The 27809-nt window shown below is 44.4% G+C and overlaps 1 protein-coding gene across 1 annotated transcript in view; it reads right to left on the reverse strand.

Annotated features, from left to right (window-relative positions):
• Positions 1-27809, reverse strand: part of NPHP4 (nephronophthisis 4) — a 127788-nt gene that overhangs the window by 57757 nt on the left and 42222 nt on the right. The window contains exons 9-10 of the mRNA XM_011981559.1: positions 15684-15866; positions 6880-7018 (exon numbers count right to left, since the gene is read on the reverse strand). Of these exons, the coding sequence (XP_011836949.1) occupies positions 6880-7018; positions 15684-15866 (322 nt within the window). The remainder of the gene's footprint in view (positions 1-6879; positions 7019-15683; positions 15867-27809) is intronic.

Here is a 27809-nt window from a genome sequence, read left to right on the forward strand (position 1 = left end):
TGGATGAAGCTAGAAACCATCATTCTCAGCAAACTATCACAAGGACAGAAAACCAAACACCGCATGTTCTCACTCATAGGTGGGAATTGAACAATGAGAACACTTAGACACAGGATGGGGAACGTCACACACCGGGGCCTGTTGTGGGGTTGGGGGAGCAGGAAGGGATAGCATTAGGAGATATACCTAATGTAAAAGATGAGTTAATGGGTGCAGCACACCAACATGTCACATGTATACATACATAACAAACCTGCACGTTGTGCACATGTACCCTAGAACTTAAAGTATAATAATATAATAAAAATGGAGCCATAAAAAGAAAAAAGAAGGCCTTCCTAACCCAAAGGCCATAAAAATATTCTCCAATGTCTTTTTCTAAAATTTCTCGTTTGTTTTTCATACTTTAAGTATTTAATCCATCCCATTTTACAGCTGAGGAAACAGGGACAGAGATATTAAGTAACTGCTCTGATATTCAATTAGGAAGTATGCATTCATAAGCAATACATGCAATTGTTTTGAAAGTTAAATGCTACCACATTGTTCATTTCCTTTCAGTACGTGTGTTCATTCAACATGCCTTTGTGAAAGTTTACCCACCATGATACGCATAGATCTACTATCATTCATTTAACTGACACACAGCATTTCACTGTCCAAATAAGTCAGTTTTTCCATTCACTGACTGGGAAGCCGGCAGACTGTTTTCAAATTTTAACTTAGAAGCTGCTGTGAAGCCGAGCCCACCCATGTCTCCTTGTACATATGAACTGGTAGTTCTCTCTAACAGGCGTCTGGAAATGGCATTTCTGAGTTGTAGGATATTAACTAAATCTTATAAAATCACTCTTCAAAGTGGCTGTACATATCACATTCTTCCCACAGTGTTAAGAGTTCTGCTTTAACCACATCCTCATGAACCTTTGCACTATTAGACAGCCAGATTTCTCCAATATGAGGGGAATAAAATGGTTTCTCATTTTATTTTGCATTTCTCAGATTACCAGCAATACTGAGCACTTTTTCATATGCTTATGGTTATTGGTTATTCTGGTTTCTTCTCTATAAATTCCCTCTTCATATGACGACAACGTTAACGATAGCCCAGCAATTGCTGAGCATTGTCCATTTTTCTTTCCTGCTGTCTATTTCTTATTGATTTGGAGGACTGCTTTCTATAATCTATCTTCTTTCTAATCTCCTAATTCTAACATTTCTGAAGTTTTGGTTTTTAGGCCATCAGGAATTTATTATTGTACATGACATGAAATTAGGATTGAATTTTATATTTTCCATGTGGGCAAGGGATCACACCACGCCATTTACTGACTGGTACTCCTCGCGGTAAGCAGAGTAACTGCTGCCACCCCAGAGATACCCGTGTCCTAATCTCAGAACCTACACCTGTGTTCAATGCCAAGGGACTAAGTTGACCTGAGACGGGGGGGTTGACCCTGGGTTATCCAGAAGGGTCCAATGTACTCACAACAATCTTTGTAAGCGAAAGGCAGGGAGGCAGGAGGGTCAGAGTTCAGTGGGACTGGAAGGTGCTGCACAGCTGCCTTTGAAGATGGAAGAAGGAGCCAAGGGACACAGGTGGCCTCCAGCAGCTGGAAAATGCGAGGAAATGGATTTTCCCCTGGAGCCTCCAGAAGGAGCACAGCCCCACTGAGCCCTCAATTTTTAAGACTGCAGAACCCACTTTGGACTTCTGACCTCCAGAATTTTAGGATAATAAGCTCCTGTTGCAATGTCACTAATTTGTTGTAGCAGCCATCAGAAACTAATACATTCCTTCTCTGCAAGTTGTCACATATCACGCTTTATATTTTGTCCCATTATCTGTTTATCTCCCTCTGTATCAATGCTATACTTGTTCTAGAAATTAGAACATTTCGGTAAGCCTAAAAACTAAGAAAGGTGAAGCCTCCCTCCCTCTTCAAAATTGCCTTGACTATTCTTGACTATGTATTTTTTTTAATTAAAAAATAACCCCAGCATTTTGGGAGGCCAAGGCGGTAGGACTGCTTGAGGCCAGGAGTTCAAGACCAGCCTGTACAACATAGCAAGACCTTATCTCTACAAAACAAAAAACTGAGCCAGGCATGGTGGCACTGCCTGTAGTCCTGGCTACTCGGGAGGCTGAGGGAGGTGGATTGCTTGAGCTCAGGAGTTCAAGGCTACAGTAAGCTGTGATTATGTCATGCACTCCAGCCACAGCAACGAAGTGAGAATTTATCTCTAAACACAAAACAAAACAAAAACCCTGGAATATATCCTAAAAGAAAATAAATGCAGCTCATGGGAGAAAGACACACCAGGCAGAGAGCATGAGCCAAGACTCAAAAGTCCGGAAAACAGCAGCATGGTGAGTGAACCACAAGTAGCACACGCAGCTAGGAAACGCTTCCAAACCCCTGGATGATCGGTCCTGGTGGGGATGATTTCAGCAGCCAAGAAACCACTAACAACAGTTCAGGACTTCCACTGCTGGCCAAGAAGAGTAACAGCGATCAGACTGACCCTCCCATCTAAAATACATTTTCTTTTAAACACAAAATACGTAAACCAGTGGTTTTCAAGACAGCGGACTTCAGGCAACAAAGGAGAGTGATCCCGAGGGCTGGGAAACGGAAGAGGGAAGGCCTCCCCTGCCCCCAGCTTACTGCGTTCAGTGAGGTTGCACCAGACAGGATGAGCAGCACACAGAGAGAGCGCCAGCCATGTACAGAGGGTCCCACCCTAGCATTCAGTAGAGTGCAGATCAGGAAACTTCCTAAGGCCAAAAGAGAAAGAACCACCAGAGAGGATTACAGGGAACAGGGCCTGGTCTTCACAGGGCAGGCAGACATAGTGCTGTTCCCTCCAGCCATGTGGTAATCCTCATTCTTCATGGGACACCAGGCAGACCCCTCGGAGGGCACCTGTCATCTCAGTGAGAAATAATCAGCCCTAGACGAAATGCTGATCTGATCTCACCTAACAAATCTTAAAAGCAAGACCCAAAAGGATCTAACAATTTTCAAAGCTTAAGAATATTTATCAGATACAAAAATATTCAGTATCCAATATGAGAAAATTCTCAATATCTGGAGTCCTCAAAAGTTATCAGACATCCAAAGAGGCAAGAAAACAGAACCCAATCAGGAAAATCTATCAATCAAAACTGATCCTGAACGACAAAGATATCAGAATTAGCAAACCAGGATAACTGTACTTCTTAAGTTCAAAAAGCCAGAGGAAACACTGAACATGTTAAGTCAACACACAGAAGATACAAAACAAGCCCAGACAGAACTTCTAGAGATTAAAACTATAATATCTGAGATGAAAAGTATACTGAATGGGATAAATGGCAGATCAAACAATCCGGAAGAAAAGAACTTGAAGTGAACTTGAAGATACGGCAATAGAAACTATCTAAAATGAAACACGCAGCGAAAGGAGGTTATAAATAAAAGTGAACAGAGTATCAGCGAGCTGTGAGACAACTTCTGGCAGCCTGATAAACTTGTAATTGGGGCCTCTGAATGAGAGGATGAGAGAGAAAGACAGAAGAAATATGTGAAGAAATAATGACCACAATTTTTCCAAATGTGATGAAAACTATAAATCTACGGATCTAAGAAGCTCAAGGAACCCCGGCAAAAAAATCAGTTTAAGAACCATTCTGGGCAAGCAGAGGCAGTGGCAGACTGGTTTTTAAATCTCCTCCAAATGCCTTAAGAAATCAGGGTAACCAGGGAAGTAAAACCAAAGCCCACAGACAGCGTCCACGACTGATCCAGCCCAAACGCCCGACAACAGGATCAGCCAATCAGAGTTTATAATTAATTTGATTAGAAGGTCTTTAGAATATAACTTGTTGCATTTTTCCAGTGCCATAACTATATCTTTATTTACTTATTTATTTTTGAGACAAAGTCTCGCTCTTTTGCCCAGGCTGGAGTGCACTGGCTTCATCACAGCTCACTGCAGCCTCAATCTCCTGGGCTCAACCAATCCTCTTGCCTCAGCCTCCTGACTAGTGGGGACTAAAGGTGCACACCACTGCACATAGCTAATTTGTTTTATTTTTAGTAGAGATGGGGTCTTGCTATGTTGCCCAGGCTGGTCTTGAACTCCTAAGCTCAAGTGATCCTCCTGCCTCAGCCTTCTAAAGTGCTAGGATTACAGGCATGAGCCACCATGCCTGGCGTGTATCGTAATTTAAACACATGAAAATTTCTTTCCAGAGAAGGTAGCCATATTTTTCCTGAAAGCTAGCTACACAGGTTCATTCTCTGTTCAGGCATTTCTACAGACATGGGCAAACTATGTTTATTATGTATTACTATTGTACTTCTAAGTAACTTAATCAAAAATCAGAGTACAGAGTAGATCCATGGGTTCTGCATCCATGAATTCAACCAGCCTTGGATTGAAAATATTTTTTAAAAAATGGATGGTTGTATCTGCACTGAACACGTACAGACTCTTTTTTTCTTGTCATTATTCCCTAAACAGTACCACAACGATTTACATAGCATTTGCACTGTATTAGGTATTGTAAGTAGCCTAAAGATGATTTAAAGTACATGGGAGGATGTGCGTCGATTACAGCAAATACCACCATTTTATATAAGGGACTTGAGCATCTGGAACCAGTCCCCCACGGATACCGAGGGATAACTCTAATCATGTTTACACTTAATTACAAAATATACCCAATTTATAATCTAAGGTCCTCTGTTTTTCATAATTATGTTTCTTAAAGGTTGATAGGTATTTTATTTTTAAAATATAACTATGTCAAAGAGTGTATGTCAAAGAAGTAAAGATACCAGATGTAAGCAAGGAATGGGTTGCTTTTATTTTTTTTCTTTTTTGAGACGGAGTCTCACTCTGTTGCCCAGGCTGGAGTGCAGTGGCGCAATCTCGGCTCACTGCAAGCTCCGCCTCCCAGGTTCACACCATTCTTCTGCCTCAGCCTCCCTAGTAGCTGGGACTACAGGCGCCCGCCACTATGCCCAGCTAATTTTTTGTATTTTTAGTAGAGACGGGGTTTCACTGTGTTAGCCAGGATGGTCTCCATCTCCTGACCTTGTGATCCGCCCGCCTTGGCCTCCCAAAGTGCTGGGATTAGAGGCGTGCGCCACCGCGCCCGGCCGGGAATGGGTTGCTTTAAATGACCCTTTATTATGACCCTCTGTTTAGTTTTTTGAAATTGTGTGTCCTGTGCCTTGAATGCACTCAACTTTATCAAATGAAATTGGAAATTCATTCTAAACCGACTCTGACAGGAAAAGCCAGCATGCCGCCCACCAGCACAAGGGACTCGAGTATAAGGGATACTGTACATTTCAGCGCCGTTTATATAAGATGGGATTATTCATGTACACACTGGTGGTAAACAGAAATCTTGAGAACAAGCTGGTAGGCACAAAACTCAAACACTGAAAAAACAAAAATATTAAAACCATCAAATGCATCACCTCTCTGAAAAACAGGAAAATACTCAACGATGCAGTTTGTCCCAGAGAAATCAACTATTAAGTTTTGGTACCGGAATATTCCCAGAGAGCTCAGAAAATCCCAAAAGACCATGTTTATTATGTATTACTATTGTACTTTTAAGTAACTTAAAAATCAGAATACAGAGTAGATCCCTGGTTTCTCCATCTATGAATTCAACCAGACTTGGGCTGAAAACATGTTCTTTAAATGGATGGTTGTGTCTGCACTGAACACGTACAGACTCTTTTTTCTTGTCATTATTCCCTAAACAGTACAATTTACATAGCGTTTGCACTGTATCAGGTATCTCCGAAAGTCATCAACTTAATCAAATTCATCAACTTAGAAATGCTTCCACCAATTGTTAAAATCAAATTCGACAAGACCAGTTCCCATACATTAGAGTCTCAGTCCACGAAGAAAACCCCTCCTGAGTGACAGAAGCACCAGCAGCTTTGCACCAGGACTCGGGGCCACAGCCGAGCACAGAAAGCAAGTTCTCCCTCGACAGCTGGGCGTCACCAGCTGGAGCCCTGAGGAGCACAAAGCTCCCTCCACAGGCTTGCACATGTGTTCATTCCCTATCTTGCCATCTGGAACAGGCAGAAAGAAGGAAGTCATCACCTGCGACTAGGGATCCCAGAACTTTCAGTGGCGAGAACTCCTGACGCCTAGAGCCAAGGCCCCATACTCATTCGGGTGGACTACTCCAACACTCCCTCGTACCTTCCACCCCGCACCAGACTAAAGGTGGAATTCTCAACCAGGACATGGGTCTAAACCAAGAGGCTCTGAGCACAGGGTACTGCCTCAGCAGAAACAGCCAGGCTGACAGCCAACAAGAACTCTTTAACCTCCTAACCATGTGGACTTGCTGCCACCACAGGGCCAGGGCTCTACCTCCGCTGGCAGCCCTTGCTGCTTGCAGCCAATTGTGACTCCCTTTCTTAAAGCCACAGACTCAGATCACAGACTCCTAACTTTCGGGCAGGCTTCAAGGTGAGTAGACAGAGGGCTACTTTAACAATGCAAACTCAAGGTGGCGGTCCTTGGCTCTCGATCACCCTCTAATTCTCGGGTCCCACATTTGCAGGGCACCCATGTGACGTGTCCTTTTACATGCTTAATTGGGGAGCTGTCAAGTAACTGAGCTGACTCTGGGCTGAAGCACAAGTAACAAGCTTCTGGGCCACACTTCAACACTGTCCAATTCTACACCTTGGTATTAAGCAAAAACCCAACAGATTCAATTAATGCAATCTATGGCGATTATCTTACAAATGTGATGATTATCGTACTGGACTAAGTATGCTTCCCCAGGAACAGATGGAAGTACTGCCTGCCGTGTGCCTGGCAAGTCAGCTCTCTGGAAACACTTACTGGAAGGGGACGTGGGTGGTTTCCTGGCAGGCTGCCGCTCCGCCTTGGGGCCGCTGACAGGCTCCGCGGGTGCATCCAGGTGTTCTTCTGAGCCCAGCGAGAACTGGAACCGGACTGTACCCGACTCCACCTGCTTCACCTGCAATGGACCAAAACAGCAGCGATGGCCACTCTCTTCATCAGCACACCTGTCAGAACCACCCAACCAGGAACAGCAGGCTCTGCCCTAAAACAAAGTCTACGTGAAATCAGAGGCTTCTGACACCACATGTTCTTAGATTATAATCAAGTAGTTTGAGCAAAAAGCAATTGGCGTGGCACTAAAAGCCCTGCAGACCACACGATCATGGAATGACCCTTACCCAAGCAGAAATCGCAATCTCTCTCTCGAGTTGTGAATGTTTCCATTGACCTATGTGAAACTGACATCTTTATTCTGGGTATGGCTCTGTGGGTTTTGGCACACACACACGGATTCACATAACCAGCACCACACTCAGGGTGCAGGCCAGCCCCATTCCCCCAGGGTGCTCCCTTGCCCTGCCCCTCTGCAGCCACACCCGGCTCCTGCCTAACCCGGGCAATCTATGACTGCTTCCCCAGCACTGTCATTTGGTCTTTTCGAGAATGTCAAAAAAAATGTCCGACACATGAAATCACGTAAAGTATAACTTTTGAGACCAGCTTCTTTCATTTAGTGTAAGATTGATGAGATTCATCCAAGTTGTTGCATATACATCAGACTGTTTATTTTTTATTACTGAGTGATATTCTATTGTACGGATGTATCAGTTTATTTATCCATTCACTCACAAACATTTGGGTTGTTTCTGGTTTGGGTGATTATAAACAGAGCTGCTACAAACACATGTGTTTGTGTGAATACAGGTTTCATTTCTCCAAGAGTAGGACTGCTGGGTCATATGGTATATTTAATTTCATAAAGCACTTCCAAACTTTATTTCTGGACTCTCTAGTCTGTTCCATTAATCTAATCCCTTGACAGTAATTAGTGTAGCTCTACAGTGTTTAAACTGTGAACTGTGTAGTCTGATTCCTCCAACTTTACTGTTGTTGTTGTTGTTTTTTTTTAACTATTTTGACTCTTCTAATTCCTTTACCTTTTCATATAAATTTCAGAATCTGCTTGTCTATAATTCCAAAAAAATCCTGCTGGGATTTTGATTGAAAACTGCATAAAATCCCTAGATCAACCTTGGGCAGAACTGACAGCTTTACTATGTTGAGTTTTCCAAGACATAAACATGTTACATCTCTCCAATTATTTAGGTCTTCTTTGATTTCACCTAAGAATAACCACAGTGACAACTAGCAAAAAGACAGTTTTATTGTTTTCAGCATACAGATCCCGTATCTATTTTGTCAGATTTCATGGAGGGCAGGCTTTGTAAATAATACTGTTTCTGCATTTTGCTTTCAATTTTTCAGTGTTAGTATACGGAAATAGGACTGATTTTTCATGTTGACTTCCTGTGTTATCCTGCAACCTCACTAAACCCACTTACTCATTCCAAAAGGACTTTTTTATAGATTCCTCAGAATCTTTGACATGGACGATCATGTTTTCTGCAAATAAGGACAGTTTTGTTTCTTCCTTCTAATGTGTATGTCTTTTGTTTTCTTGACTTACAGCACTGACTACAACTTCCAATGCAATACTGAACATGACATTGAATGCTAACAGTGGACATCCTTTACTTGTTCCTAATCTTAGGGGGAAAGCAATCAGTCTTTCACCATTAAGTATGATGTTAGCTAAAGAGTTTTTGTAGATACCACTGATCACGCTGAGGAAGTTTTCTTTTATTACTAATTTGCTCAGTTTTTATCATAAACTGATGCTGAATATTGTCGAATGTTTTTTCAATATCAATTGCCAGGATCATATAGTTTTCCTTCTTTAAGCTGTTACTATAATGAATTACATTTATTGATTTCCAAATAGAAAACAGACTTGCATTCTTGGGATAAAGCTCCACTTGGTTATAGTGTATTATTCTTTTTGTGTATCCCTGGACTCAATCTGCTAATATTTTGTAATTTTGCACCTATGTTTATGAAGGATATGGGTCCACGGTTCTGTTTTCTTATTACTATCTTTTTCTGGTTTTGATATCAGGGTAATGCTGGCTTCATTTCATGAGTTGGGAATTGCTCCCATCTTTTCTGTTTTCTGAAATAGATTGTATAAAAGCAGCATTATTTCTTCTTCACATGTTTAGTAGAATTCATAGGCCTGAATATTTCTTTTTCAAAAGTTTTTAAACTATGAATTCAATTTATATATTAGTTATAGGACCACTCAAGTCATCTACTTCATCTTGGCTGAGTTTTGGCAGTGTGGCGTTTAATATTCATTCATCAATTTGACCTAAATTGTCAAATGTATGTGCAGAGAATTGTTCATAGTATTCCCTTATCCTTTTAACACCTGTGAGTCCGTACTGATATTCCTTCTTTCATTCCTAATATTAGTAATTTGTGTCCTCCCTTCTTTCTCTTTCAGTCTTGCTAGAAGTTTATCAATTTTACTGACATTTTCAAACAGGTTTTTGTTTCACTGGGTTTTTGCTATTTTTTAATTTTTAATCTATTATTTTTATTTTCAATTTTATTAGTTTCTGCTGTTATTGACTTCTGAATTGCTTTGGGTTTATTTTACTCTTCTTTTTCTAGTTTCTATAGACAAAGATTAGATCGCTGAATTAAGATCTTTTTTCTGTTCTAATACAAGCCCCTAATGCTAAGCATATTTGAGCTGTATCCCACAAATTTTGATACGTTGTATTTCCATATTTGTTAAGTTCACAGTATCTTCTATTTTCCCTGGAGGTTTACTCTTTAATTTATGGATTTTTACATATTGTTTAATTTCCAAATGGTTGAAAATTTTTATTATCTTTGTTATTGATTTCTAGTTCAATTCCATTATAATCTGAGAACACATCTTGTATAATCTCAACTCTCTTAAAACTGAAGTTTGTTTTATGACAAGGATATTGTCTATCTTGATGAATGCTCTGTGTGCACTTGTAAACAGCGTGTATCCTGCTGTTGTTGGGGAGAATGCTCCATCAATATCATTCCGATCCAGTTGGTCGATGGTGATGTTCAGTCCTTCCGTATCATTGCTGATTGTCTAGCTAGTTGTTCTCTGTTTACTTAGAGAGGACGTTGAAGTCTCTATAATTGTGGATTTGTCCATTTCTCCTTTCAGTTCAATCAGTTTTTGCTTCATGTATTTTGAAGCTCTATGTTAGATGCGAGCAATTTTAGGATTGTTATGTCTTGGCAACTGACCCTTTTATCATGTGTACTATCTCTTAATTCCTGGAAATTTCCTCTATTCTGAAGTCTAGTTTGTCTGATAGTGTCTGATAGTAATATAGCCACTCCAGCTTTCTTTAATTAGTATTTGAACAGAATATTTTCCATTCTTTTAATTTACATTATATTTATTTAAAGTATATTTCTTATAGACAGTATATAGTTGGGCTTTGTCTTTCATTAAGCCTGATGATATCTCTTAAACTGGTGTGTTTATACTATTTACACATAATGTAATTACAGGCATACCTCAAAGATACTGCAAGTTCAGTTCCAAACCACTACAATAAAGCAAGTCACTTGAATTGTTTGGTTTCCCAGTAGATTTTACAGTTATATTTACACTATACTGTAGTCAATAAGTGTGTAATAGCATTATGTCTTAAAAAAAAAAAAGTACTGTACCTACCTTAATTTAAAAATACTTTGTTGCTGGCCGGGTACAGTGACTCACGTCTGCAATCCCAGTACTTTGAGAGGCACGCAGATCACCTAAGGTCAGGAGTGCAAGACCAGCCTGGCCAACATGATGAAACCCCACCTCTACTAAAAATATAAAAATTAGCCAGGTGTGGTGGCGGGCACCTGTAATCCCAGCTACTTGGGAGGCTGAGCCAGAAGAATCGCTTGAACCCAGGAGACGGAGATTGCAGTGAGCTGAGACTGCGCCACTTCACTCCAAATGGTTGGGTTACAGAGTAGGACTTATAAAAAAAAAAGCCACTTTCTTGCTAAAAAATGCTAACCATTGTGCCATTATAGGTATGGTGACTCACGCCTATAATCCCAACACTTTGGGAGGCCAAGGTGGGAGGATCCCTTGAACCCAGGAGCTCAAGATCATCCTGGGCAACACAGCAAGACCTCAACTCTACAAAAATTAAAACATTAGCCAGGCATGGTGGCACATGCCTGTAGTCCCAGCTACTCAGGATGCTGAGGTGTGAGGATCGCTTGAGCCTAGGAGTTCAAGGCTGCAGTGAACTATGATGATGCCACTGCACTCCAGCCAGGGCAACAGTGTAAGACCTTGTCTCAAAAAAAAAAAAAAAAAAAAACCAAAAAAAAACACTAAGGATCATCTGAGCCTTCCAGAACATTGTAATCTTTTTGCTGGTGGAGGGTTGTGCCTTGATATTGATGGCTGCTGCCTAATCAGAGTAGTGGTTGCCGAAGGTTGGGGTGGCTGCAGCACTTTCATAAAATAAGACAACAATACAAGTTTGCTCCATCAATTGACTTTTCATGTCATAAAAGAGTTCCCTGTATCATGTGATGCTATCTGACAGCATTTTACCTTAGGCAGAACTTTCAAAATCATAGTCAATCTTCTCAAACCTTGCCATTGCTTTATCAACTAAGTTTAGGTAATATTCTAAATATTGTATCTATGTACCTTTAAAATCTCTCCAAACACTGTGTTTAGTTTTGGTTTGGTTTGGTTTTGAGACAAGAGTCTTGCTCCGTTGCCCAGGCTGGAGTGTAATGACGCGATCTCAACTCACTGCAACCTCTGCCTCCCGGGTTCAAGTGATTCTCCTGCCTCAGCCTCCCGAGTAACTGGGATTACAGGCATGTGCCACCACATCTGGCTAATTTTAGTATTTTTAGTAGAGACGGGGTTTCACCATGTTGGCCAGGCTGGTCTTAAACTCCTGACCTCAGGTGATCCGCCCACCTCAGCCTCCCAAAGTGCTGGGATTACAAGCGTGAGCCACCATGCCCAGCCACAGTGTTATAATTTTTGCTACAACCATCCAACATATTTTAAAGAAGAGAAGAACATTATATTTACCATTTCTGTTGTTTTTTCTTCATTCTTGATGTTCCAAATTTCTATCTGGTATCATTTCCCCTCTGTCTGAAGATTCTTTTAGCAATTCTTTAAGCAAATTATCTGCTACCAAGGAATGCTCTTACTTTCAGTTCATCTGAGAATGTCCTCATTTCACACCTTTGTTCTGTTTTTTTTGTTGTTGTTGTTGTTTTTTGTTTGTTTGTTTTACCGGACATAGAATTCTGAGTTCCAAGGTCTTTCTGTTAGTACTTTTAAAATGTCCCACTTTCCTTCTGGTCAGAGTGGTTTCTGATGAGGGATCCACAGTCACTCAAATTATTATTTCTCTGTAATGCATCATTTTTCTATAGCTGTTTTTAAGAATCTTCTTCGTCTTTAGTTTTCAGCAGTTTGCATATGATTTATCTGAGTGTAATTTCCTCACATTTATTCCTGAGGTTCACTGAACTTGGATCTGCAGATTTATGTCTTTTGCCAAATTGGGGAAGTTTTCAGCCAATATTTTTTCAAGTACTTTTTTCTATACCATAGTCTCCTCTACCAGGACTGGGTGCTAGCCTTTTTGGTAGGGACCTGCAGGTCAACGCTGAGGCTTTGCCCCTTGTCTTCCAATCATTTTCTTCTCTATTGCTCAGGGTGAATAAATTTCTAGTGGTTTATCTTCAAGTTCACTTATTCTTTTGCCATCTCCATTCTGCTGTTAGGCCATCTAGTAGTTTTTTATTTTGGTTATTTTGTTTTTCAGTTCTAAAATTTTCATGTGATTGTTCTTTCTATCTTCCATCTCTTCACTGAGACAGCCTACCTTCCCATTTATTTCCAGAGTGTTTGCTCTTTTTTACTAGAGCATCTTTATTATGGCTGATTTAAATTCTCTGTCTGATAATGCTAACATTTGGGCCACCTCAGTATTGGTGTCTGTTAAACATCTTTTCTCTACAAACTGTATTTTCCAGGTTCTTTGTATGACAATTAATTTTAGAGCATGTCATAGACACTTTGAACATTATATTATAGTCTCATTTAAATCCTGTGAAGAATGCTGGTATTTTTATTTAGGTAGGAATTGACCCCATTGAGTTCAGGACACAGTTTCTGACCAGCATCCTGTAAGCTGTGGTTTCAATGTCAGCTTCATTTTCAAAACCTGTGCAGTTCTTCAGATCTCTCCCGCATGTGGCTCCACCCAGCAGGCAGCTCTGGGACTGGGAAGCAGTCAGCCCCACAGTCTCAAAGTCTTTGGTATGCCATTCAGGGTCAGACCCACACATGTGCAGCTTCCGGGTGAACCCAGGGTTTTGTAAACAACCTTACAGGGCCGCTTCCCCCGCTCCTCCCTCAGTGATCTCTCTAGTATCTTCCAGTAGAGCCCCCTTTTCAATCCTCCAACCAGCTCTGCTGCCCCCTGCAACAGTGCCTGAATCCAAGGCCAAGCAGTAGGAAGACAGAGTGCTTTAAAGATGGGCAGAAATGTATAAAGGAGCTAAAATTTTCATCTGTCATTATGAGAATTCAGTATATAATGTCTAAAATTGTAAATTAAGAAATGGCAGTAGAAGCCTATTATTTAGAAAACAAAGGTAAAGACCATAAGTCAGAGCTAAGGATTGAAAGTGGCTGCCTTTGGAGATACCAATTTGAAAAAAAAAAAAGGAGGGAGACAATTATTTGCTCAAGGGAAAAGGACAGGAGTTGTTTAAGAAAGTAAATAATCATGATGATACATGACTTCATTTCTAAGTAAATAACGGTGAAATAAGCACAACAATATAAACTAAAATCTAGCTACCCCAAAGTTATGGGCTTTGAATTCTATTTCTATTTTTCTTTGATTAATATCTGCCACTCCTACTCAACAGTCATGGGATCAGGGATGTTTTTTCTTAGAGTATATGTAGGTACTCAATAAAAGTTCACTGAGTGATGAATGACTGAATGAGATAAAGAAGAGGCTGGTGCAGTGGCAGAGATAGGCACACCTAGGTTTCCAACTGACCTGACTTGACAGCGGCTGGCACCACTATGCAGGAAATACAGGCAGAAGCAGAGGAGTGCCTTCGCAGGGCAGGAAAGTGAGTCAAGTTTGTGACCAAGGTTAGTTCACTGCTTTGGTTAATTATATCACTTTAGAGTAGTGGCCCTCAACCCCGGGCAATTTTACCCCACAGGAAACATCTGGCACTGTCTGTGGACTTGCAGGGCTCTCACAACTGGGGGGATGCTGCTGGCACCCAGGGAACAGAGGCCAGGAATGCTGCTCAACATCCTCTAGTGCACAGGACGGCCTCACACCAAGAATTATCTGGCCCAAATGTCAACAGAACTGAGGTCAAAAACTCCTGATTTGGAAGTGGTACTCCTTGTGGAAAATGGTAGAACTTGATACATTTGTATCCTTAAGATAGTAAACCTTCAAAACATTCATGCCCCAATATAGTTTACAGGCTTAAAAATTAAGGGCAATATAGTGGCATGATAGACCTAAAAGTAAACAGAAGAAATATTTATTTATATACCTGTTCAACGGGGAGGACAGCGGAGGGAAGAGGAGAGAGGAGACAAGGAGAGACGGGAGGACACGGGAGTGGCGGGCAGGGGAAGACCGTAATGGCTTCAGGATTTCTAGCAGCAATTTTATAATAAGGGCTCAAACCAAACCATGTAGGAGTGCAGCAAAATATGGTCCCATCAGGAGAGACGTTCCTTATAGGAAGAAAAGCTGCACAATCAGCTGTTCCCTTATTCAGGTCCCCCAAGCATTATCCAAATCATCAATAACAACACTGAACACATTATCTGTCACTGGAGTCAGCACAGAGGTGACAAACTGAAATAACATGCACAGTCCTTTTACCTTAGAAAAATGAGGCACCTGAGTACTAAAAAGCTCCTGCTTGCACTGCTCAAATGGACATGTTTTAGAATGTGAGGGAAGACCAAACAGTGCACCCAAGCAGAAACTGCCACAGTTTCTCAGAGAGCCCAATGGACTCCAGCATCTGCCAGAGCAGGGTTTCGCACTGTGTCTGTGGTGCCCTGGGTCACCACTAACCATCCTCCACCACCACCAATGGGGCCAAGGAGACTGGGGATGAGACCCTCACACACACTCCAACCCACTCAGCTCTACTTCTTTTTGCTTTCTTAATTGGGGTGCAGAGAACATTTCATTTCAGAATTTTTTTTAAAAATCTGAGAATCTCTGCTGTGGTCCTACCCCTTTGTACACAACCGAGGTGCAACAAGCATTAGTGATAAGTCACGAAGATAAGCCAGGGCTAGAAACCAGAACTGGCTCCCACCACAGCACTCATCCACCAAAAAACCGGCTGGCAAAGACCACACAAGGCCCCAGCTCCAATGCTCCAAATGCGCATGCCACGGAGGTGAATCTCGCTGCAAAGTGCGTACACATCAGCTGGAGGTTCACCAAGTCATCCCAGGAAATCAGTATCTGAACAGGGATAAAACCCAGGGTAAAACTGGTCTTAAGAAGTTTACATAAAAACGTCACACTAATCTTTCTAAAGGCATACCCACATGAAAAAAATTCTGTAAATGAAACATCTGCAAACATATTTGTGAACTTTTGCTTTTGAAAATGAATGAACTTGCCAGAAGCTCACCAGAGATGCATAAGAAAGACCTAATAATTTACCTCTTCTGAGCTCATGCTGGCTGAGGGTACCTTGTAGACCAGACAGTGCGACGGGTTGGGCTGGATCCCGCCCTGCAGAGGCAGGGTCACCCTTCCAGAATCGGCTTCCAGCAAGGGGTTCCAAACAGCCCAGCGGACCATGTGCATGCACGCCAGGTTGGACAGAGAGGTGACCGAAGCTGCCTAGAATTAAAACAAAGCACATCGGTGTATGAGTTATCACAGAAGCCACCTGGAGAGGGGAAATCAACAGTGCTTTCACGTGTAAAATTCAACTAGAGCTCAGTGTAGCAAGGGGCAGGGATCGTCAGTTACATTTTATAAAAGGAACTGGGGCAGCAGGAGGACGTGGCATCCACAGTCAGACAGCAGGGCGCAGATAGTCTTCAGTTACATGACCCCACCAACCCAACCAGGACTCCTGCCCACCCATGAGTCTTCTTTTCTGGACCAAGGTAGTGATGGCTTCCCCCTTAGAGAACACCAATGTTTTATGACCCCCTGTTCCCGTAAGGATCTTTCCATAGGTTTGTAAACACCCTGCACCTTGCCAACAACAACTCAAATCCATCAGGAAAATACTAGGAACAGCACTTTGAATTCCTCATCAGAAACTTGGTAAAATAATGAAGAACGCACATGTATATTTAATTCAGCATTATTAGCACACATTTTCTCCACAAAGCTCCAGCTTCCAATAGGACATTTCATATCTGTAGCTTTCATGAAATTGGGAAATCGATCGGGTCAAATTCCAGGCATTGTTCCTTCTTTCTCCTTCTCCATGGCTGGCCAAATGGAACGAATGAGGACACTATGAAAACCCTTGGGTTATAACCACATTAAAGTCATTTTCACAAACATGGTTTCAGGGCTTGACTGAGTAAAGAGTTTTAAAATTACCAATTTTCACCCATTTACTTAAAAATAAGTAGGACTAAAACTGAACTCTGGTCTTTTTTCAGACCCCAAAGTCCAGCAGAGCCACCTTGTTGAAGAGGACTCCAGAGCTGCTCGGCTCTGACCAAGGCCCTGCCGGCAGATCCTGCAGGCCCCCCTGGTAGGTGGAGCACACTTAAGTCACCAGGAAGGTCGATCAGCCAGAGGCCCATACGGTACAGGCAACAGCAGGTCCAACCAGGAGCCCCAGTTACAGCTCCTTTCACTCCTAAGATCACAGCTGCACTGACCAGTGAGTGCTGCGGAGCGCTGCCTCGACGAGAGCCACTGGAACAGCCCAGAGGAAGGAGGGGCAGCCGTCCACTTCCACCTGGGACTTCCAGCCTCAGTGTCCCATGTACAGGAGAAACAGCCCCCAAGCAGGAGGTGGTGACTGGTCCATGAGCACAATGCTCCACTTCCTACAGTGCTCCACCTCCTACAGTGCTCCACCTCCTACAGTGCTCCACCTCCTAACCTCCTATAGTGCCCCACCTCCTACCGTGCTCCACCTCCTACAGTGCTCTGCTTCCTACAGTGCTCCACATCCTACAGTGCTCCACCTTCTAATCTCCTACAGTGCTCTACCTCCTACAGTGCTCCACTTCCTACCGTGCTCCACCTCCTACAGTGCTCCACCTCCTCACCTCCTAACCTCCTACAGTGCTCCACCTCCTAACCTCCTACAGTGCTCTACCTCCTACAGTGCTCCACCTCCTACTGTGCTCCACTTCCTACAGTGCTCCACTTCCTACAGTGCTCCACCTCCTACTGTGCTCCACCTCCTACAGTGCTCCACTTCCTACGGCTTCCCCCCCAGCCCTGGCTAACAGAGACAGCTGCACCCTTCGGGGGTGATGAAAGTAAAATGGGGTGGCTCCCCACTGCTCCCAGTCCTGGGTTTGGCTAAGGTAGCCAAGGGCATCCCTCTTAACAATGCTGCCTGAGGGCATGAACCCAGGCAGCATCGCAAACACAGCCATGGTCACAGCGAAGGGGTGGCCTGGAAGGAGGACGCGTCCCACTCTTGGTAATGAATGGACGCCCATGCCCTGCCTAGAATGGGTAGAGCACAGCATCCACCAGGAACGGAGACGCCCAGGGGATCCGCGAATTTGTGCTGCCCCAAGAGCCAAGGATGAAGCAAGACTCCAGCAGTGGTGGCCAGGAATCCTAAGGGATTTTGCTTATTTGGCTGGACATGCCAGTAGGGAACAGCCACACCAGTGTCACTGCCCAGACTGCAGTCAGGTCCCACACAGATCCCCACATGTATGTGTGCACACAAGGCCTCTGAAATCCAGACACAGATGTCCCCGTGGTCTATACTGGGCTAAACCATAGCCAAGTTCATACACAGGCAGATTTGAACACAAAAAAGAAAACAGTTCTTGTTTCTTCCAAGTCAGCCTATTCCAGACTCTTCCTGCCAGATGATATCTCGTCCTGTTATATCCTAAAAATTCAGAATCTGCATCTTGTTTTGCATTAATCTCTTTTCCCATCATAATCGGACCTCAAACCATCCACTTCTGCAGAGCCCTTTGCTGCAGCTAAATTCTAGCTCGTGGGCCAGGATACTGCCACGTTCACACCCGTCACAGGGTGAGCAGGGATTGGGTGGTCCCTGGCAATTCAATGAGAAAACACCCACACCATGGAGAGGACACAGAAAGAATCAGAAAAGTAAGAAATGGAAGCATATGACTCTAAGCCACACTTCCAACATTTGCCAAATACAAAAACATCTTCCTGTTCCCCGTCCAGTTAGTTGACGACAGATTATAAAACAGTGCTGAGCAACTATAGCATACCAATGACATGGTGATTCTAACTCCACTTCTTTTTAAAAATCAAATTTACAGCCAGGCGCAGTGGCTCACGCCTGTAATCCCAGCACTTTGGCAGGCCGAGGCGGGTGGATCACCTGAGGTCAGGAGTTCAAGACCACCCTGGCTGACATGGGGAAATCCCATCTCTACTAAAAATACAAAAATCAGCTGGGCATGGTGGCCGGCACCTGTAATCCCAGCTACTCGGGAGGCTGAGGCAGGAGAATCGCTTGAACCTAGAAGGTGAAGGTTGCAGGGAGCCGAGATCGCACCACCGTACTCCAGCCTGGGCGATAGTGAGACTCGGTCTCAACAACAACAAAAAAAATCAAATTACTATAAATGTATTAGGAAAACTTGTCACTACAAGGATTCAACAATGTCCAGATTATTTTTGTAAACAGTTATCATCACAAAATACAGAAGTTTATTATCACAGGATCAAAAACAAAATAAAGTAAAATATGTATCCACATTTTCATGCTATCTGTACAACTTCTAATTTTCAACTTAGGTGATTCCAATATCTAATTTTCCAATTTCATGGTTCTTTTTGGTTCTCCATCAATAGATGATCTCCTCTGTGCAAAGTATCTGTCAGTTACATAAACATCCATTTTTCCTTACTTTTCTGTTTAACAGCTTTAATAACAACAACAAAAAATGCGTGCAGCGAGTTATTGATCACTCTTTCTGAGACCTCAACAGGCTAATGGGGACCTGGTGGGAAGCCAGTCGCCATGTATTTGCCCACACTTGCTCACTGCCAGCCCACAGAGGGACCCGCAGACAGGAACTGCCCGAAAACCGTCTGGCTCTGCAGAGAAGGCCAAGCACACAAGCAGAGCGAGAGTGACTCTGACACGCTCCTACTGTCAGTGGATTCTAGTGCTTGAGATGACATCAGCTACTTCATCATTTCTTTTCCTGCCCAACTCGGGTCTGAATTCACACAAACTGAAAAGAAAAAAAAAAGCCCCAAATATACCGAATTGCTCCCATTTAGACTTTTTAAGTATAACAGCACAAAACACACAAGTACAAATACACAAAAGACAAAATACACAATACGCAAAAGACGAATGAGGAATACACTTGGATTATGAGTCAGGTTTTGTCGTGGAACAGAAGTGCCACACCTGCACTTACCACACAAAGCCGCTCACAGAAAAGAGACTCTCGGCCCTTGGAAATGCTACAAACCAGAGTCCCTGTGGTGGGCTCAATGTGTCCTCCAAAAAGATGCTCTCAGCCTAATCCCCGGAACCTGTAGCTGTGGCTTTATTGGAAACAAGGGTCTCTGCGGATGTGAGTAGTTACAGTGTTACGGGATGAGATTATCCTTCATTATCTAGACTGGCCCTAACTCCAATGGCAAGCATCCCTGGAGGAGCAGGGGAGAGACAGACCAGACACAGAGATAGACACAGAGGGAGACACAGAGAAGAGGCCACATGACAAGGCGGCAGAGAATGGAGTGATGTGGCCACAAGCCAAGGACAGCTAGGACCCCCAAAACCCACAAGCGACAGGGAGGCCCCATCCCCTAGAGCCTCCCGAGGAACTCAGTCCTGCCACACCTGGGGTTTCCTCGGAAGGAGCTCGGCCTGCCACACCTGGGCTTTGCCTGAGGATAAGCTCAGCCTGCCACACCTGGGCTTTGCCTGAGGGGACCTCGGCCCTGCCACACCTGGGGTTTCCTAAGGAGGACCTTGGCCCTGCCACACCTGGGGTTTCCTGGGGAGGAGCTGGGCCCCATCACACCTGGGGTTTCCTGAGGAGGACCTTAGCCTTACCACACCTGGGGTTTGCCAGCAGAGCAGATTGTGGACTGCGGCCTCAGAGCTGTGACAGCGCACATTTCCATTGCTTTGATGCTTTGTTACAGAAGCCACTGGAAAGTCATATAGGCCCTTGATGGTTTCTGTCCTCAGATCAACCTGAACTCACTTAGATGAAGGTGAAAACGTCACATTACTTCACGAGCTTCATTTTCTTTACATTTTCAGTGAGACCTTTTCACTCCTGCCTGGGCACCCAGCCTCGGGCCCTGGGCCCGGTTCTGCCGGGACCTCCAGCCCCAGGGACCAGGAATGCACAGTGAAGGGGATGGTGGCCACTCTCTGGGTAATGACAGGGTGGAGTCCCCGCCAAGCAGCGCACTCACGCTCCACTGCCTCAAGGACTTATCCAGATAGAAAGCTGGGCCCAGGGGAACCGCCGCCTCGATGGAGGTGACATGTGGCACTTGGCTGAGGACAAATTTTAAAAAGACAAACTACTGCATCAAAACATCTCTGAATGTTCCTAGTATCACACAAATCACAGAGGACAGAGGGAAAAAAGAGAGAGAAATATAGGTCCATAATTACACAGACGAAGGAGACAGAGACCTAAGATAAGCGTGAAGAAAGCGGCTCAGGCCCTGGGCTGGGAACACACACAGTCACACTCACGTGGTGTGAGAGCCACAGCAGGGACGGGGCTGACCCCTTGCAGGCACCATCCACCCAGTGCACCAGCCCCCGTCCTGTGAAATGACCACCACGCAGACACAGGAAACAGAGCAACCAGCCGCACATAGTGGAAGGCACAGACCCAGGAGCATCCTTGGAGGTGGAGCCAGGTGTCCCCCAGCAGCATGACGGGCAGGGCACACAGGCGACAGGCGGCTCTGGAACTCGGAGCTCAGGCCATGGGCTGAGGGCAAGTCCTTCCTGATGACTCGCTCGCTGGCCGGCATTCTCCCTGAAGGACACACAGCTCCTGGCCCTTGAGGCGAACTTCACAAGGCCTGAGAGACTGAGACCCACCAGGTGAAGAGCTGCGGGGGGCGGCAGGCAGCCAGGCCAGCATTGGTGCCTCTCCCTCCTGGCTGAGCGGCAGGAAGAACCTGCTCAGAGGAGCCCAGAGGTCACAGCAGGAGCACAGCCACTACCAGCAACAGCGGAGGTTCACAAGCCAGATGCCATCAACCAGAAGTTACTCAGTCCTCAAATCCGATCCAATACATGCAGAACTGAGTCCAAACGAGACGGACAGCAAACCCGGCAGTGGCTCCCACGCACTCCTGGGGGAGAGGAAACCTAACCGCAGGCGGTTAAAGTCACCTCCTCCACCCCTCTATGACACAGGCCGTGCGCTGTCATCTAAAAGCAGAGTGAAATTTAACCCTTTTCCCATCGAGAAAAACAAAGTGCAGCTGGCTGCCAGCACTCATTTAATTTTACACCAACGTGCTCTCTGAGGCTGAAGCAAATCTGACTGATTTTCAATATGAAAATAAAATATAAAAACTGTTCTTGGAATTATTTCTAAACAGAACTCACATCAGAATCGTCTGACTCATCAGAATCATCTATTTGGGAAAAATCGGATTCATCAAACAAATCTTTGGCCAAAAACTGTTCGAGAACGATGCTAACACCACGTGTAGGAACGCTACATTTTCTAGGATTTGACATTTTCAGTGACGGAAAATTACTGTATCTTGTACATGGAAATACCACTACTAAAAACATAATGCTACAAATAGAATGATGTCTTTTGTTTCCAAAGTCAATATACCAAAGCAATGCAAAAATAATAATAAAAGTGAGATACTTCATGGCAAAGCTGCCTCAGGATAAACACTGTAGCCACAAGTGCCCCCAGTATTCTCGGGGCAAACTGGAAAATGGTTAATAGGCAACATTTTCATTTTGTTCTACTGAGTGAAATAATCATTTTTAAAAATATAAATGAATAACCAAAAAACTGCAGTATGGTTTTAAAGAAATTTAAATAACCTGGTGGAACTCTTCACACAAGGTAATGGGTTCATAAAGCCTTGGTCCTCTGCAAAACAAGCATCAACTTGACAATGACTAAAAGAAGCAATGGCAAAACTGTCACGCATCCGGAGCCATGGCCTGGGTTGGGCAGGTGTGAAGCTCCCCGCCCTCTGGAGCAAGTCTGGGGCCCAGCGACTGGCACACAGGCACTGCAAGGCCTGGGTTGGGCAGGTGACTGGCACACAGGCACTGCAAGGCCTGGGTTGGGCAGGTATGCAGCTCTCCACCATCTGAGCCTAGTCTGGGGCCCAACGGCTGGCACATGGGCACTGTAAGGCCTCTACTACTCACCCCAGCTCCACTTCCCTCCCTGCCCTCACTGGGTCTTAGAAAGCCAATGAACACTGGGCTCAGATTCAGGGCCCAGCATCCATTGCAGTGGGCACTGCCCTTCCACGAGGCCTGGCTCCAGGAAGCAACCCCCACCTCAACCACACAGTAGGGCAACAGGAAACCCCATTCCCCCATGCCAGTGACTACACCAGGGAAGGGGTTCACGTGAGGCTGGCCCCAGGCCTGCTGTGAGACCGTGTGTCTATGAGCTCAGATTTAGGGAACTTGGGAGCAGGAAGTTTTCTTTCATTACGGGCCACCAGCAGCGGAAGAAGTTAGCCCAATGCTGTCCACAGCCACACCCCGACCGGGACCCCAGAGCACAGAAGGAGGGGAGAGCACAACAGAGGATGAGGCGGGGCCAGCAGAGGGATGGGAGAAGAGCTACCTGCCCTGGAACAGGCAGAAAGCACCCCACATGCAAGAAAAAGTTGGCCAGCTAGACTTAAAATCAGAACTACTGCTCATCAAAAGACAGTGTAACATTTGGGGTGCTATAGTTTGAACATGGCCCCCAAACGGCATGTGTTGGAAATTTAATCCCCAACAAACCAGTGTTGAGAGGTGGGGCCTCATGAGAGGTGGTGAGGCCATGAGGGCAGAGTGAATGGATGAATGCCATTATCTCGGGAATGGGCCTCTTATACAAGGATGAGTTCGGTCACCCTTTCTCTCTCTCACCCTCTCTTTGCCCTTTCACCAGCGGGTGACACAACAAGAAGGCCTTCACAAGATGTTGGCACCTGGATCTTGGACTTCCCATCCTCCAGAACCATGCATGAGCCAATAAATTTCTATTCACTATAAATGACCCAGTCTGTGGTATTCAGTTACAGCAGCAGAAAACAGACTAAGACAGGAGCAACCAGGGAATGGGGACACAAATCTCCCCTCTTTACTCCTCATAACTGCAATATGAGTCTATAATTACCTCAAAATACAAAGTTTAATTTTGAAGATAGCATGTGGCATATAATAAGAGCTATATACAATGCTAGTAAAATTGTTTAAATAATAATGACTGTCCACAAAAACAAAATAAAAACACAGTGCTAATTTAGACAATATAATGAAAGAAAACATCCCATTTACAACAGCAGCACAAAAAATTAAATACTTACGAAAAAGTTTCATAAGAATTGTTAAAAATCTACATTTTGAAACTTCAAAATATTTTTGAAATCATTGCTGAAAGACACAAAAATAGACTTGAACAAATGCAAAGACACCCTAGTCTTGCTTAGGGCAACTAAACATCCTTGAGTTGTAAAATACTCTCTAAATTCAATCATAAATTTACTGCAATCCCAATTCTTAAAATGCCAACCAGCATTTTTTGGAGCTAGACCTCTTGATACAAAAGTTTATCCAGAAAAATAAACATGCAAGAAAAGCTAGAAAAGCAAGGGAAAGAAGAACCATAAGGCTGAACTTGCCTTACAAATGCTAAAACACACAACAGAGCCCCCAAAATTAAAATGGTATGGCCATGGTACATTAACAGACAGGGCAGTCCATGAAATAGAGTAAAAGTCCAGAAACAGATGCACTATCCATAGAGACAGAGTATGTGATAAAGACAGCACATTAAGTCACTATGGCAAAGGGGGACTTCTAAGAAAGTGGTAGTAGGACCAGACGGCCACTGGGAAAAGATAAAATCAGATCCCTCATACCATCAAAAAAAAAAAAGGGGGTAGGAGAAACATTGCACAAGGAGAAAACACGGGTGAATTCCTCTATGACTGGGAAACAAAGAAAGGCTTTTTCCCTCTGACTCAAAATCCAGATACAATAAAAGAAAGAACTTACATATCTGAGTACATTAGAAGATGTTTTAATGCTTACACAGCCAGAAAAAAATAAAAAGACAAATGACAAAATGAGGAGAAAATATCTGCACTATTTATCACAGATAAAGAGCAAATATCCTTAATATACAAAGAACTTTTAACATGTGATGAAAAACGCAAAAACTCTATAGAAAAATGGGCAAAATAAGTTAGAGATGAGGATGAACCTGAAGCATCTTGTGAAGCCAGAAAGTACTCAAACACCAAACAGGACGGAGGATGCCACAGGACACAGGGGCCAGCCTCAAGGACTCCATCTGGCCAAATCTGGGACAATCTGAGTACCAAAATAATGAGGAGCAGTGACTTTAAAAACAGGGATCCCTGAGTCCACACCCATGTGCGCTTGATGGACGAGTCAACCATCTACCCACCAGTGGGGAGAGGAGGGGCCCTGTGGATGGGAGGTGCCGTGCCAGCTGCAGGCCTGTGGGAAGCCTGGGCTGGGGCTCCTCCTCCTGCAGGAAGCACAGACGACGCCAACCCAAGGGAGACAATCGGATGAGCAGCAGATACACACGTAGTCTCAGAGACTCCCCACTGATCACTTATTAGCTGCAAGGAGGAAAAAAGGGAACTCTACAGTGGAGATATCACCAAAGATCACCACAACCAACCTTGCCCAGGAAGGACATATGCGCTTCTGGATGTGGGACCCAAGGACAGCCCCTCGCTCACATGGACCACTGCTGGGAAGGCACAACCTGACTCCAACTATGAGGAAGCATCAGATGAACCCAAGGAACGTTCGCGTTAAAATTTTTTTAAAGGGAAACTAGGCCATGCACAGTGGCTCATGCCTGTAATCCCAGCACTTTGGGAGGCCAAGGCGGGCGGATCACAAGGTCAGGATATCGAGACTATCCTGGCTAACACAGTGAAACCCAGTCTCTACTAAAAATACAAAACCTTAGCCGGGCGTGGTGGCAGGCGCCTACCACCACACCCGGCTAAGGTTTTATATTTTTAGTAGAGACTGGGTTTCCAGCTACTAGGGAGGCTGAGGCAGGAGAATCACATGAACCCAGGAGGCGGAGCTTGCAGTGAGCCGAGGTCACGCTACTGCACTCCAGACTGGGGGACAGAGCGAGACTCCGTCTCAAAAAAAAAAAAAAAAGAAGGGAGACCAAAGTATTAAAAATAAAATCATAAATGACCAAAAAAAAAAAAAAAAAGCTGAGGAACTGTTCCAGACTTAAGAAGGTCAAAGAAACACAGAAACCAGACACAAGACAGAATCCTGAACTGGACACAGTACTGGAGGAAAGGCCATCAAGGACACGCATGGATCAGTTCAACAGACCTGGAACCTGGAACACGGGCCATTGATTTTGTTCCAAGAATATGAGTTAAAACATAAACAATAAATCAGTCAGATCTTCACCCCTTAGAGATTTGGGGAGAGGGTTATTTTGTCATGTGACCCACAGGAAAGGACTGCATTCACCCCCAGAGGCCCAGGAGGATGCCCGCTTATTCAGACATGAAACGCAGCCAAGACACTGGATCTGGTGATTTTCGCAGGTTTGCCCCTGCTGCATTTCATGCTCATGTTATAGGGAGTTTGCTCCATCACTCATTCAGTCAGCAAACATTTCCGGAGCCCACACTTGCATGCATACAGCATTTCAAAAGAGGTAGTGCTGTGGCAGTCAAATGAGGTTGCACTGTCCCCAGGATCCTGCGAAGAAAGTGGTCTGGACAGGAGGGACTACTTCTTTGATAGTCCTTTAGCTTCTTCACAGCTAACCCAAACATAAATTACAGGGAAAAGGTTCTAGATACTTTGGTTACTAAAAAATGCAAAAATTTAATAGCAGATTAAAATCAATGAGTGTGTCTTCACGAAACTTTTGTTCCTAGTTTGTTTCCACTGACCACAAAACACTGAGGACCAAAAGAATGCATGCAGACTCCGGTGCCTGGGTGTGTCTTGAACACAGTATTTGTCCCATGTTCTCATCAGCCCAGGTGGCCTCCTCCTTCTTGTCCGTGTGTACCATTTACAGATGAATCCTTCCACAAAGGGCCCCGGGACACCATGGCTTTTGCCTCCTGATCTGACGCATGAAGCCAAGTGAAGAAACTGCCAAAACCCTGGTGCATTTTGGTTCTCCCAGCATTAGGAGTGTGTGATGAAGGCAGCAGGGCCACAGGGAGAGCAGATCCTCCAGTTAAAGGCATCATGAGGAAGCCACTGCCAGGAAACGACAGACAGGCCGCCCGGCTCATGCAAGAAGACGTCTGTCACAAGTCACTTTCCAGGGAAAAGCGCACTGCTGGGGTTTGTCCGTTTCTGATGAAGTAAAATACTTAAAATATGTACACCCAGGCTGACTGGACGTTTGATGATACTGAGAAATGCAGTCAAGGTTAGGTGTGATGATGGTGCTCACAGTGACACTCCAGAGCCCTGTCTTTTGGAGAGACATGGCGAGCCATCTGTAGATGAAAGGATGCGATGTCTAGGATGTGCTCTCCAACAGCCCGGGTGGAATGGGACGGGAGAAAGAGATGAGACATGAGTGGTAAATCGGGGGTTGGAGGTGGGTGCAGGGAGCACACCACATGCTTCTCCACCGTTAGCTTTGAAATTTCCCATAATAAAAAAGTTTTTTAAAAAAATGAAATGTGCATGCCAAAAGGTTTACAGATGGAATAAAATGATGCCTGGAATTTGTTTCAGAATAATTCAAAATGGGTTGTGGGAGAGTATACAGAAGAAGCAGATTGTTGTCCAGGAAGCTGGCAGCTGGGGAAGCTCTGTGGGGTTCATCGTACCAGCCAGCCTGTTCTCAGCTGTGTTTGCAGCTTCCACCGCACAGGGTCCTCACCAAAGACAAGGAGGAGGACGCTGCAGCCGGTATGCATGACCACACTGAAAAAATCCCCACCCAGCTGAAGAAGGCTGCTCCAGGAGACGCTGCTGCAGACGGGGTGGCTGAGGTGGGAGGGCCCTGCCATGGCCCGCCCTGGGCCTTCGGAGGGGCACGCTGGGTTCCTCTACCATGGCCACCGTCACACAGACGGCCCCGCCATTGTGCCTTTCTCCTCTCATGTCCTGCTCAATTCCAGTTTCACCTGCTGGATGCTTAACCCACTTTCAGTGGTTCTGTATAGCAAGCAATTTGTATGGAAGGTCATTTCATACACTGCAATGTTTCCATTCCAGATTTCACCCCGGAAAGTGCGCTTGATGACAGTAAAATGGAATCCAGTATTCCCAGTTACAATCCACATCAGAAAGTACTGACGACTGGCCACGTGCGGTGGCTCATGCCTGGAATCCCAGCACTTTGGGAGGCCAAGGAGGGCAGATCACTTAAGGTCAGGAGT

This window comes from Mandrillus leucophaeus, unplaced genomic scaffold (assembly GCF_000951045.1).
Source record: "Mandrillus leucophaeus isolate KB7577 unplaced genomic scaffold, Mleu.le_1.0 Scaffold105, whole genome shotgun sequence".
Classification (NCBI taxonomy): domain Eukaryota; kingdom Metazoa; phylum Chordata; class Mammalia; order Primates; family Cercopithecidae; genus Mandrillus; species Mandrillus leucophaeus.